A 13613-nucleotide genomic window follows, 5' to 3' on the forward strand; every position below is an offset into this window, starting at 1 on the left:
CATTTTCTCAGCCCCTGTGCCAAGGGGCCAAAGACTAGCAAGTCTTTGCCTGCTCTGCCAGGTTTGCCAAGGCCACTCTAATGTCCCATCCAAGACCCACAGCTCTGACCTCTGGGAAGAGATCGTCCCCGAAGTCTCTTTGTCAGGAATCCACTGACCCACACCACAGTATCTGGCGGTGGTCACTATGTGGTGCTTTCATACAGGAAAAATCAGTGAGCTAAACCTGAAAGCAAGCTAACACACAGAAGTTCCCCAAACATGGAGAAGGGGCAGGTTCTGAGGAGCAAGTTCTCCCGCAGGCTCCCTAGTACCACCTGGTTTAGGGGAAAGACTCTGGTCAGAGCGTGGGACTCTGTTTTCCTTTGTCCCCTAAAGCAGACCACCTCAACTTTCCAAGTTTCCTCGTCTGTATAATACCCCCTGCCTGCCTACTTACACGACTATTGTGAAACTCAAATGAGACAAAGGCACCTGGGTGGCTCGGTTGGTTAGGTGTCTGACTTTGGCTCAAGCCATGATCTCATGGTTTATGAGTTCAAGCCCCGCATGGGGCTCTCTGCTGTTAGTGCAGAGTCTGCTTTGGATTCTCTGTCCCTGCCCGCCTCGTGCTGTCTCTTTCTCTCCCTCTCTCTCTCAAAATAATAAACATTTTTTAAAAATCAAAGGAGAATAATGCACGAGAAAGAGCTTTTGCAACCTGCAGAACACCACCTAGGAGTGAGGAGCCCTCACGGTCATACCCACAATGTTCTCCATCCTCCACCGTCACATGCCCACAGACTTTCCTCTCAGCCCTCCTTGTCATGTGTCCCGTGCTGCAGCCAACCCAAATTCATCATCGTGGTTCAAACCGGTAGCCTGCCTTTGCCACGCTGGGCCTTTGCTACTCCTGTGCTTCGTCCTGGAATGCTCTTCTCCCCTATGTTGAGGGGTCAAATCCTATCCACCCTTCACGGCTTGGCCTAGAGTCTTCTTCCTCCAAGGACCTTGCTTTCCCCTCCCAAAGCAGAGTCAAATGTGTCTGGTGCACTGCTCTGCCATTTCATTTTCAGCATTGGACCACTCTCTGAGTTACATTGTGTCTGCTCACAGGGGGTTTGCTTACATTGTGGTCTCTGCTCTACCCCCTGCCTGACCTCAGAGTCACTCTTGCATCAAACCTGAGGTTCAGCATGGGGCCTGGGCACGGAATGTGCTCAGCATCATCATACTGAGTTGGAATAAATCGGAAAGGACCTCAAGAGGTAATCAATGTCTTTGGGGCCCGGAGGCAGATGAGTGGCCAGGCTCCAGGGATCAGGTCTATAAACATCTTCTGCCAGAAAAGCCCGACTTCAAAGCCTAGCAATTTTAGATTATATTTGCATTGGAGGCTTTTAAAGTAGCAAAACTTTAGATTTATGTCTTCACGAACAGATGTGGAAGGGAAAATCAATTCCTCATAGGATTGGCTTGTTTGTTTTTTATCGCAGTACTAAATATTACGCATCAAGTGATAAATTAATACATAAGTTGACCTAGAAACATAAACACAGGCTCCCCTCAGCGAGGATGGAGGGAAGAGGTGTCTGAGCTTCTCATGGCTGGACGTGGCAGGTGTTTGCACATCACGTGTCAGTCAAATCGGAGTTTCCCACAAAGATGCTGGATTGGACAACTCCCTAATCGAGACAACTCTGAAAGAGCCCAGATTTTCCCCCAGAAGAGAGGAAAAGTGGACATACTTCATTTAGGGGGGAAGACATGTGGTAAGGAAGGCTGAGGCCATCTTGCCACTGGCTCTGGAGCCTTTCCAGGGCTGCGAAAAGGATGTCAGGAGAGAAGCTTGGCAGCCCCCGGGCCCTTTCCCACCCATGCCCTCCTCCAAGATGAGAGGAAGAGAATGGAGAAATACCACAGACTGGCCCTGAGAGTGGTGACCCCCAGGGCGATCGCCCTAGGCGATCACTTGCTCTCTTCCTGATGTGGCTCCTGGAGTGAGGAATATGAGCAAATGAAGCGTGAGCATGACCTTCCTCCAGTGGGCATCAGCCCCTTGCCCTCTGAGGAGCCTGGCAGAAGGGGCAGGTCAGCATGACAGGGCAAGAGCAGAACCAGACAAAGAAATTCACCTGCTCATCCCCTGGGCCAGCTGTCCCAAAGACTAGGGTTCTGTGGGCAGGGGAGAGACCTGAGCGGAATGTGGGGTCTGAGATGCCCCAGGGAACCCCACAACTGAGTGCTGGCAGCCAAGGACTGGCTTGGGTTTCTGGAGAAAGCTGACCAGGAAGAAAGATCAAATCTAGTCTTGAAAAAAAAAAATTCCATAAACATGGAAAAAAACTAAAAGTGACTGCTTTCCCCAGGAGAGGAGATGACACATAATAGACAAAGCTTCTGACGTGATCTAGCTAAACGCCAAACAGTTGGTTCTTAGCTCAAGAAGGAGGGATGGGGAGAGAGAGAGAGAGAGAGAGAGAGAGAGAGAGAGAGAGAGAGACTAAAGAGTATTGAGTATTTTCTATTTGTCTGGCGACCTTTCATACAGGTTTTTTTTTTTTCAATATATGAAGTTTATTGTCAAATTGGTTTCCATACAACACCCAGTGCTCATCCCAAAAGGTGCCCTCCTCAATACCCATCACCTGTGATAGACACTGGAGGTCCTTTGAGAGGACACTAGAAGAACAATAGAAAGGGGGAAGGATTTGCATAATCAGGAAGGAATACATGGAATCTGCAAACCATAGATGGGCGTCCTTATCCCCTCAAACACAGGTCGAAGTCCCCGGTCACATGTCTGAGGAGGCTGGGGTTCCAGTGACAGAAACACCCATGGGTTTGTCAGTCAGGAGACTGGAAAAGAGCCCCCACATTCGTAAACACCATCTTGAGGCCGATGGGTGAAGGTGCCAGGAAATTCGAGGCTCAGGCGTCGAATATCTGCACCGGGTCAAAGGAGGGTTTGCCTGGAAATGCAGAGGAGGTGCTTTAATTAATCAGCCACAGCCTGAGTAGGGATGAGCAGAGAGGCAGCCCCTGTCAGGAAAGGCGGGGAGCTGCCAAGCGCAACACGCCTGCTAAGCCAAGAGGAATATTCCCCTGCTCCCCAAGGACACCTGTTCAATTAAAACTGCTTATAAAGAAACAACTGTAGCGCTGTCACCCTGTCACCTCCCACATTCCCGAGGAGGGTGATTTTGCAAGTCCCCAAGGACCTGAGCCACTGCGAGCCCCTCCCCCCAGACTCCTTCTTGGGAGACAGAGCAGTTAAGGTAAATCTACTATAAACCAACAGCTTCCCAGGAACTGGTACCAATTCAGGGTAGATAAAGAACGTTTCATTTCTTGGGCAACACTCCGAAGTATTTATATTCATCTCAGAAGATTGTATGTAAATCAAGACTGGTTCCTTTTTGAAGGAAACACCAGATGCAGCAAGAGAAAAGCAATGGTGTTGACTAATTTCTTCCCCCCCCCCCCCCAAGTGCTCAAGTTACAAAAGTCATTTTTTTCTAAGGCGAAATACAGCTCGATCCTTCAAAAATTCTTAGGGAGTTTACAGCTCTGAGAAAAATAGCAGGTAAGAACGGATGCTTTCAGATTTCAGTTATCTTTGTGTTTGGGGGTCTTTTCAAAATCTGTTCCGTCATCCCACTCAACCCCAGGGGCTCCCTCAGGCAGGGACCCCCCTCTTTCTCGGCCTCTTGGAAGGGACAAGAATTGCATCACCTCCCTCAAGTTCTTCCCCCCCCCCCCCCTTCAGCTGGTCTGGAAAGCTCTCTGCACTTCAGGGGTGTGGCTTCTGTGTGAAGAAATATGCTCTCTGAAGTTGTCGGGGTCCTCTGAGGAGACCATAAGAAGGAAGCAAGAGAAAACATGTTCAAGATTTCTTTAATGTTTATGTATTTTGAGGTGGGGGGGGGAGCGGCAAAGAGAGAGAGAGAGAAAGAGAGAGAATCCCAGGCAGGCTCTGCACTGTCAGGCTTGATCCCATGAACCATGAGATCATGACCTGAGCAGAAATCAAGAGTCAGATGCTTGACCAGCTGAGCCATCCAGGAGCCCCCATGATTTGTTTTTAAATCAAAGGAGGCTGAGAAAGAGGACACGAAGAGAAAAGGAAAAGAGTGTGGAAGAAGAAAGACAGTGCCCACGTGCTCTCCTCTGGTCCCTGGCTTCCCAGCTGCCAGGAGTGTTCTGGCAATTGGCTTACAACTGCCCCGCCCACTCGGCCCCTTCGCCCCTCTTGGGGCCGCCTGCAGGGCAGTCGTTGCTCTGCAGGGCCCTCCCGGGGGTTGGGGGTGGGGGGCTGAGGCCCTTGCTGTGACCACATCCAAGCCCAGCTTCTCCCTCTGCTCAGTGCTGCTCCCTTCACTGCCCCACAGATGCTATCCCCGGGACACCTGGCACAAATCTGGAGCCCAGAGTCTGTTTCCAGAAAGCCTGATGTAATACCAGGAGAGGGGTAAAATTTTTAGTGTTTTTAAAGAATGGATATATATATATATATATATATATATATATTAACCAATATATATATTATATATATATATATATATATATATTAACCAATATATAATAGGCTCACAAGCTAATGTCTATCCAACTCTGGATAATGTTTATGCTGTATGTCCTCACTATTCCTGGAGTGTTGTTATGTGACATATTTTTATATCTTTTGAAGCAGGATCACTTTTAAAAACCTTAACAAAAAACACTGGAGATTCTATTAGACGCCTAGGACTAAGTCACTGGGTAACTTTAACTGCGAGTAGCTTTTTTGGCTTTTTAAATGGAAGGAATCTCCATAGTTCCCTGATTTTTTTTTTTTTTTAAATTTAGGACAGTGAATCACTTTTGACACATTTGCTTTCTTTTACCATTGGCTGAATTGTGTTCTTGACAATAACATCCTACTTGTTCTTCTTTTGTGTGTGGGCAAGGAAGCTGCCTGGCACGGGGCCCGTGTCAAGTCTAGACCTTGTGTCTTCTCACCTGGAATCCAGAGCAAATTTCTCCAGCTCCTTCCAGTTAACAATGCACCTGCTGGTCTAGAATGTTCAAGAAAACCCAGAAAGAGCATGTTAAGTGAACCTACTGATGCCCTTTGAAATTCCTGAATTTTAAATGCACATTTGTTTTCCAGCCATGTAAATGCTGGTATTTGCCTGATAGCCTCTCTTTTATGCACATTATCCTTTCCATCCAGATAATGAAAGCTGCTGAAATTAACAAGTCACAGAAACATAGATGTACTATTTTCTGTGCATAATTATGAATTTTAGAGGTTTATGCCATTAGCCTCTGGCTTTTTAAAAAAATCCAATACTGTCTTGCAAAGTTCATCAGAGCGTGGGCTGGACCCATTCAACCTGGGTTCACACCCCAGCTTTGTCACTTACTAGCTTGTGAGAACAGCGGCAGGGTTTTTAGCTTCTCTGTGCCTTGATACCCTCATCTGTGGAATGGAGATGACAATGTCAGTACTGACCTCATGAGGCTAGTTTGAGGACAAGTTAAGTGTAATGCAGGCCAAGTGTTTAGACCACTGCCTGGCCCATGATAACACTATGTTTTGAAGTCACAGACCTCACCATGAGCAGTGGTGAGTACACAGATCTCAAGTCTTTCTTCAGAGAATTTGGCAGTTTTTTATAAGCATGTGGCTAAGGAAACAGCTCTTTTCCCCAAATTCCAGTGACAGAAGAAACATCCCACTAGACTCTCCAGGCTATAAGCTGCTTTACCTATTAATCCTTCCTGCTTATTATTCATCTCATCAACTTGGTTTCTGAATCCCCAAATTTTACCTCCCAACCATCTTTCAAACGACTTGCTTTACTTCCATTCGAATTATCTTCTTTCTGGTTCCCTCATTTCACATCATTTGGTCTGGAGCAATAGCCTCTTTGCCAACCTTCGTCCGTTCCTGCCATTCCTTCAGCAGTCCAGAACCATCAGTGGTCCCCACTGTCCTTCCGTGGCATTCCCAACATGGCCCCCGCCTGACATCTCCTCCATCATTTGTCTACATTTACCAAATTGGGTTACTTACTGTCCACTCATTCTTTCATTCAGTCAACACTTAATGGGGTGCCAAATAGCCAGACTCTGCTTTCTGGAAGCTTCTGTAGAGTGGGGAGACAGGCATATGTTATTAATTCCTGAGACTAAAATTGCCAAATTCATTTGCAAACAAAATGCTGCAGAAGAAGCAATAAATCCCACTTGGTGGAGGGACAGGGGTCAGGGAAGTTGTCACAGAAAGGATAACACTGTGACGAGGGGCGCCTGGGTGGCTCAGTCAGTTAAGCGTCCAACTTCGGCTGGGGTCATGACCTCACAGTTTGTGAGTTCAAGCCCCACATTGGGTTCACTGCTGTCCCCTCAGAGCCTACTTCAGATCCTCTGTCTCCCCTGCCCCCCAGCTCTCCCCTGCTCACACGTGTGCTCACTCTCTCTCTCAAACATAAACACTAAAAAAAAAAAAAAAAAAAAAAAAGATCAAGTAGTGTAGGGAGAACTTTTCATCACAGGGTTTTGTTTTGTTCATTGGTTTTTATTGTTTATTTATTTTTCAGAGAGAGAGAGAGAGAGAGAGAGAGAGAGCAGGGGAGGCCCAGAGAGAGAGGGACACAGAATCCAAAGCAGGCTCCAGGCTACAAGCTGTCAGCACAGAGCCCAACACAGGGCTCGAACTCACGAGCCATGAGATCATGACCTGAGCTGAAGTCGGACGCTTAACGGACTGGGCCACCCAGGCGCCCCTCGTCACAGTGTTACTGAGGTATAGCTGAAGTACAAAAGTCGTACATGTTTAAAGTGTACAATTTGATACATTTTGGCACGTGTGAAATCATCACTACAACCAAGGGAATGAACACATCTATCACTCCCCAGAATTTCTTCTTGCTCTTTTGTAATCCCTTTCCTCTGCCCCCTTCTTCTCACCCTGCCAGGCAACCACTGATCTGCTCTCTGTCACTAAAGACTGGTTTGCATGTTCTGAAATTTTATATATATCATGGAACCATACATCATGCACTCTTTTTTTCACCTGGATCATTTAACGTAGCAAAGTTATTTCGAGATTTATCCATGTTGTAGTCGTATCGATAGTTTCTTTTTGTTGCAGAGTCGTATTCTATAGAATGAGTGTGCCATAATCTGTTTATCCACTTAGGCATGGATGGACATTTGAGTTGTTTCCAGTTGCTGGTACTACAAACAAAGCTCCTAGGAACATTCATGTGTAAGTCTTTGTATGCACAATGCTTTTATTTCCTTGGGTAAATATCCAAGAGTGAAGTTTCTAGGTCATATGGTAGCTGGTTCAGTCAACAGTGTAAGAAATTTAACTTTTTAACAGTGTAAGAAATTTAACAGTGTAAGAAATTACACAGAGGTGTAAGAAATTTAACTTTTAAGAAACTGTCCAGCTGTTTTCCAAAATGGTGGTCCCATTTTACATTGCCTCCAGCAGTGTAGGAAGGTTCCAGTTGTTCTACATGGGAGAGGTTTCCTTGATAAGGAAACAATATGAGGATGAAAGTATGTGTGATGCTCAGGGAACATCAAATAGTCATAACTGAGCAAACTGAGTGGTAGTGGATTACAAGGAAGAAATTTTATTTCAGGCCAGCTCATGGAGGGCTTTGGTATTTGGAGTGATGGAAACTCACTGAAAGCTCTTGAGGAGGGCACTACCTGGCCGGGCCTCTGGCTTTAGAGGTAGGCCCATCTGCCTACCATTCTCCCCCTCATGCTTTTCCCTTCCTTGGAATACATTCATCTATCTTGGTACCATTTTGGGACCATCAACTGAAATATTAATTTGTCTTCAAGTGCATCCCTTACCCCTGGACCTCTTTAACCATTCTTTCATACGTCACGGCCCCAAGTCATATTCACATTGCAGGTGAATCCCCTATTCATCTGAGGTCTCTGAGAGCAAAGAGTGGGGCTCATTCATGCAACATCACTCACAGGACCAATCCCTTTTAGAAGACATGTCTTTAGACACTTCTCCTTTGGTCTTATTTTTATTCAGAGTCCAAACTAAAATAACATTTTAAATCAACGAAGGTACAAATCTCATTGCTCATTTTGCCGAGACCAAAATGAGAATCTGTGGGCTGATTCCGAGGAGGCAAAAAAATTACTCTGCCTCCCTCCCAGCTTCAGTTAGCTTGACCATCCTGTCCTCATGCTTTGCTCTTTATGCTCACCAGGTCTCCTTCATTCAAGTGTGGCAAATTACATAATTAGTGAAAGAGCAACAATTTTGCTGAGAAAATGGTTATGTGTTTATGGAAGTTCAATGGCTCAAAATGTCTAATGAAACCATTTAATGAGCCCAAAGAAAGCAGAACTGGGCCCCAGCCAGCTCTGCAAAACTGGGGATAACTGAGAAGCACCTCCAATAGAGAAGAGCATTTTGAGGCATGGCTTGGGTAGCAGGCACTCATTCCTAGGGTGGCCTCAGCCTCCCTCTCTCTCTCTCCTCCATGCTCACACAGAACAAAATAATCAGTGAAAAGTTCCCAGGAGATGGTCTGTGGCTTTAAACAGTCTCATCTATACCCTCTCTAGATTCACATCTTTCCATCTCTTTCCCAATTTTCCATAAGATGTTAAAGTCATTAGGGAACATGGAACCTCATTGTTATTCTCTGAAAGCCTACCGTGATCCAGGGGTTTAGACTATGCAGTTTGCCTTCAATCGTTTTAGCAACTGGACAGGAATATGAATAAAGTGTGTGTGTGTGTGTGTGTGTGTGTGTGTGTGTGTGCGCGTGTGTTACCTTGGGACCTGCAGGTTGATGTGCTATAATGCACTTTACTTCCTCTGTGCTCCCCCAGAGCAGCAGGAACTTCCAAATTCTAGCCTCCGTTCAGGAGAACATTCTTTCCAGAGAATTCCATCCTTTTCTTTAGTGTGTCTATTGGACAAGGGAAATACCAAAAAACATTTGGGCTGGGGGCTTGGTTACTTTCGTTTTCAAACTGCCCTGGAAAGTTCTATGGCTTTGACATTGAATCAGTATCAGAGCATAGCAGAGGCCACTACTCTAACGTGCGTTCCATAATATATTTTCTTCTGTTGGAAAGTATCCTAGACTATGGGGAGATTTTTTCTGGGGTCTTCCCTGGATGCCTCAACCCAGGCTGCTGCTTGGCCATCTTGTTCTGTCTCTCATTGGCATCTCTGATCAGAGTGACAGAAGGATGATAGGAGATCAAGGCAACATGAAATGCTCCCTTCCTTCAGAATAGACAGGGGAATGAAATTGGTGAATTTAGCTGAGGGTGAGCAAGAGAATTCTAGACGAGAAGGCCAGTGGAGACACTTCACTATCCTGAAGCTGCGTGAGCATTCAAATAGGACCTCATCTGTTTTGTTAAATTGACAATTTCCTTTAGCAGGAAATAAAGGTTAATGCTGAGTTTCAGACCAGCTACAGAGTAAGAAATAGCTTCACTTTTTAAAGACTTGGCTTTTTAAGGCATTCTGCATGTAACCCAATTTCGTTTGATGGAGTTTGTTTTTCCTTCTCCATTTGCTGCCTAGAAATGTGTGCTTCATTATCTCCTGCAGAGTTGGGGTTGGTGGGGGGGGAGGGGGGAGAGAGCTGGAGACTCAGAGTTCTCCGGGCCTCAAAAGCTCTCAAAAATAAAATAAAATATATTAAATAAAAGTAAAATAAATGACAAGAGCAGCCATCCCAGTGGATTTGCTGTCTCAAACATGTCACACCACACAGCTGTAACTCCTAAGGGGTACTGACTGGACCCCTTCAGTTTCCATTTCACAAGCACGGAGTCAAGGCCAAACCCAAACAGGCAGTGGATAGCACATTAGCACAGACATACACAGGGGTAGATTTTATTCCAGGGCAATGCGGTTTTTATTTGAGAGAAAAGTTTGCATTTATCATGCCCCTTTCAGGATACAACAAATTAATACTTTGTTTTGGATTTTTAGAAAAATTTAAACCTTCCAATGCTCTAACATGAAGGTAGGGCTTTATCTACATAAAATGATTATAATGGAATATGATTGCCTGGGATAAAATGCATTACGTTAGAATTGTCTTTTCGAACATTGATATAAGGAAACACACACACACACACACACACACACACACACGTGATTGTAGAGTATCAACTTTTTAATTTAAAAAGAGTAATCAAGCAATTACCAGGGAGAAAAGACACAAAGCGCCAGGCCTCTCAATAGCACTGGCTGGGTACATGGCTCAGGTGCCCTCAATAAGTGGAAGTGAATTTACTTGATGTCACACAAAAGAGCCACTCCTCTCAGGATCCAGTGATCTGGGGACAAAACTGTTCGCAGGTACACCATGGTGATGAAGGTCAAGTCAGTACGCCTCGGTTTCTTGTAAATAGGACACACATACAGCTTGGGGTCCTTGGGCGCGATGGAATTAATGGCAAAGATATGCAGCACAGGCAGCTGTGTGAAGAGCACCTTGGGAGTGGATTCTGTAAGCTTTCCATTCCGTCTGTCCCAGGCTGCTCCATCCATGTAGAGCCCATAAATATACACACCTTCCTGGAAGAGTCAAGCACGAGGTAATAGGATTTTTTTTTAAAACTTAGGCGCTGTGAGATGGACATTCATTACTATAATAAAGGTCATCAGTTTAGAAAGAAGACATACACCAGTCTTAAAATGCCACCAGAAGAACAAATTCCACTGGGTGCATTGCGTGAGTAAAATACTGAGCCCCATTTTCTCCTGCGGCCTATCTTGAGGCCATAAGGGCTGTGGAAACATGCCATTATTGCTTATTTGAGCAGAGGGCTAGCCCACTGGGGACGACAGACTTAGCCAGCAGCACCAAATCACCTGTGCGCAGAGATAAAAGTCTCAGAGAGGCCCGGTCTGTCATGTAGGGTCAGAACAAGGAACAGGATTTGGAGCCGGGGGCCATGCGGGATCTCAGCCTGTGCCAGCCAAGCCAACATGCCGCTCTAACCATCTCAGTCATTCAGTGAGAGTTGTGCAGCCAAGCCCAGAGAGCAGGAGAGTCAGAGCGCCCCCAGAGGCCAGTTGTGGTAGAAGGCGAGCAGGCCTGATAGTCAGGGAGGGGGTGTGTTAGTTCAACAGTGGCTGCTTGTCATCCTGTGTCTCTCTTTCACACAAAGGGGCCCTGCCCTTGAGGTCTTCACCATTAAATCGGGGAGAAAGACATGAATTGAATACAACACACACTTTTTAGAGAGGCTGCCTGGTGACCAACACTGAGACTAAGTGCAGTGACTTGAGGTGAAAGGCCACCTTGGGCTGGAGTGCTTGAGGGTCTTTGTGGAAGAGACAGCTTTGAAGGGTGGGCTGCTTTTGGAAAGAAAGAGGAGAGAGGGCAGGCATCCAGGTAGGAGCAATATAGTACAAAGATAGGTAGGATGGGTAGGAAAGCCCAGGCGTTTTATTTAGCAGAGAGTTTAATGGTCATAAAATAAGTTAGGGCTTGACCGTGGAAGGCTACAGATGTCAAACTGAAGAGTTTGAACTTTACGTTATAGGCCATGGGGAGCCATAGAACACATATTCAGTAAGAAAAGAAAGGCTAAAGGGAATCACGGGAAACTCTAATAATCATGTAAGCCCGTAAGATATATCTAGGTAGAAGATGGTAACCATTTTTCCTTTCCAATGAGGAGCAGCTAAGGGGAAGCAAATGTAGACTTATTATAAGAGAGAGTGAAATTAATTGCCAAGTGTTTCCTGGAATCCCCCTCATGTGACCCAAGCGTATGAGGACCATATTTTGGGGACCAAAACCTAAAGTACATGGTTTGACAGTAAAATGGGCAATCCCAGAAAATCAGGACATATGTATGATTACCATCATTGGTAGTGACAATTACTACATGAACGATATAAAATTTAGATACCATCCGACGGTAAACTGTATCCCTTCTAGGTTCCTTTTAATCTCAGAACTTTGCAATAGTGTCACCCAAAAATTCATGTCCACTTAGGATCTCAGAATGTGACCATTTGGAAGTAGGGCCTTTTCAGATCTAATTAGTTCAGGTCATACTGAATTAAGGTGGGCTCTAAACCCAATATGACTGGTGTTCTTGTAAGAAGAGGAGGGGATACCCAGAGGTACACATAGGGAAGAAGACCATGTGATAATGGAGGCAGAGACTGAAGTGTTACCACTATCAGCCAAGGGATACCAAGGACTGCCTGCAACCATTAGAAGCTGAGAGAGAGACATGGGACAGATTCCCGTCCCCCCCCCCCCGGCGGCAGAGCCTTTGGAAGAAAGCAACTCTGCCAACACCTTGATTTCAGACCTCTGGCCACCCAAACTCTGAGGAAATAAACTGCTGTTGTTTTAAGCCACTCAATTTGTGGTACTTTGTTGCAACAGCCTTAGGAAACACATACATATCTCAGTACTGCTCTAACAAATACCTACAAATGTGGACATGACTTTGGAATTGCATGATGAGAAAACGCCGAAAGAATCTGGAAGGGCATGATTGAAATAGCTTAGGTCTACTTGAATGGAGAGATTGCTGGTGGAAATATACTGGTGTGCTTCTGGTGAGATGGCAGACAGAGTGAGGACAGGCACTGGACGCTAGAAGGAGGCAACCCTTGCTGTAAAGTGGCAGAAAGGGCCAGAATTTGGAATTCATCTGGTCCAGGCTTCTTCTTTGGCAATTGAGGGAGTGAAAGTCACAGAGGAAGGGAAAACGGGGCTAAGATTTATTGAGTACCTATGTGGGGTCCTAAATGATTCCATTGAATTGGCACAACCATCTTTCATGAGGTTGAATTACTGGCCTTATGTCACAGAGGAAGAAGTTGAGGTCAAAAAATTAAAGAACTTGCCCAAGTTCACAGAGCGGGTAAGTGCCAAGCAGTGGCTCTCAATGGCGTCTGCTTACCTCGGGGCCCCTGCTCTTCTCCCCTCCAGGGGTCCCTCCACCAAGGGGTCCCGCAGCTAGTGGGGGCACTGCTGGAACTGGCCCAGAGCTCAGGACTGCGAATACTATTGGTCTCTACTGCCCTCCACACTCGTCCAGTCTGTGAGCAGCCCACAGCTGCAGCAGGAGACGTGTGGAAAACCCTTTTTTAGCAGACACAAGTGTAACTTGTCATTGTAAAGAAAGGCTGTCTGGGGAGTTCCAGTGCTTGGCATTAATTCCTGCCCCAGCAAATGGAGGAGGTTTCAGCATCAAAGTCTCCTGGTTATGACCGAGGAAACCCCACCTACAAAGCTGAGGTTCAATCTCAACTCCTCTTGGGTGGGCATGCATTTGGAGGTTGATACGCAGCTACCACTTGGAGCTCGCTGAATGAATTTACTAAGGGCTTCTGTATGCACTATTTCATCCTCCAGGCCAATGGAGGGACAGAGACTGTGGCCAAATGATTGTACCTGTGGAAAAAAACACGCCCACCTTTCTGAGGAGAGGGAAGTTGGCAGTTTTAGGAACGTGGCCCTTGACCTGGTTGTGCATAGCATACGTGTTGGCTGGGGGGAGACAGCCTGTCAGGCATGAGGAGATGGACTGGGGGGTGCGATATGCCAGACCGGGACCCCCACCTTGTCCCCTCTTTGAGTGGTGAATGTTCTGTT

General features: G+C 46.0%; 1 protein-coding gene across 5 annotated transcripts in view; it reads right to left on the bottom strand.

The window, feature by feature from the left end:
- Positions 1-9898: 9898 nt before the first annotated feature.
- Positions 9899-13613, bottom strand: part of DNAH8 (dynein axonemal heavy chain 8) — a 329266-nt gene continuing 325551 nt past the window's right edge. For all 5 annotated transcript variants that reach the window (XM_053222854.1, XM_053222853.1, XM_027057830.2 and 2 more), the window contains one exon: positions 9899-10561. In XM_053222854.1, coding sequence (XP_053078829.1) covers positions 10274-10561 — 288 coding nt within the window. In that variant the 3' untranslated portion in view covers positions 9899-10273. The remainder of the gene's footprint in view (positions 10562-13613) is intronic.

The sequence above is a fragment of the Acinonyx jubatus genome, chromosome B2 (genome assembly GCF_027475565.1).
Source record: "Acinonyx jubatus isolate Ajub_Pintada_27869175 chromosome B2, VMU_Ajub_asm_v1.0, whole genome shotgun sequence".
In the NCBI taxonomy this organism is placed as follows: Eukaryota; Metazoa; Chordata; class Mammalia; order Carnivora; family Felidae; genus Acinonyx; species Acinonyx jubatus.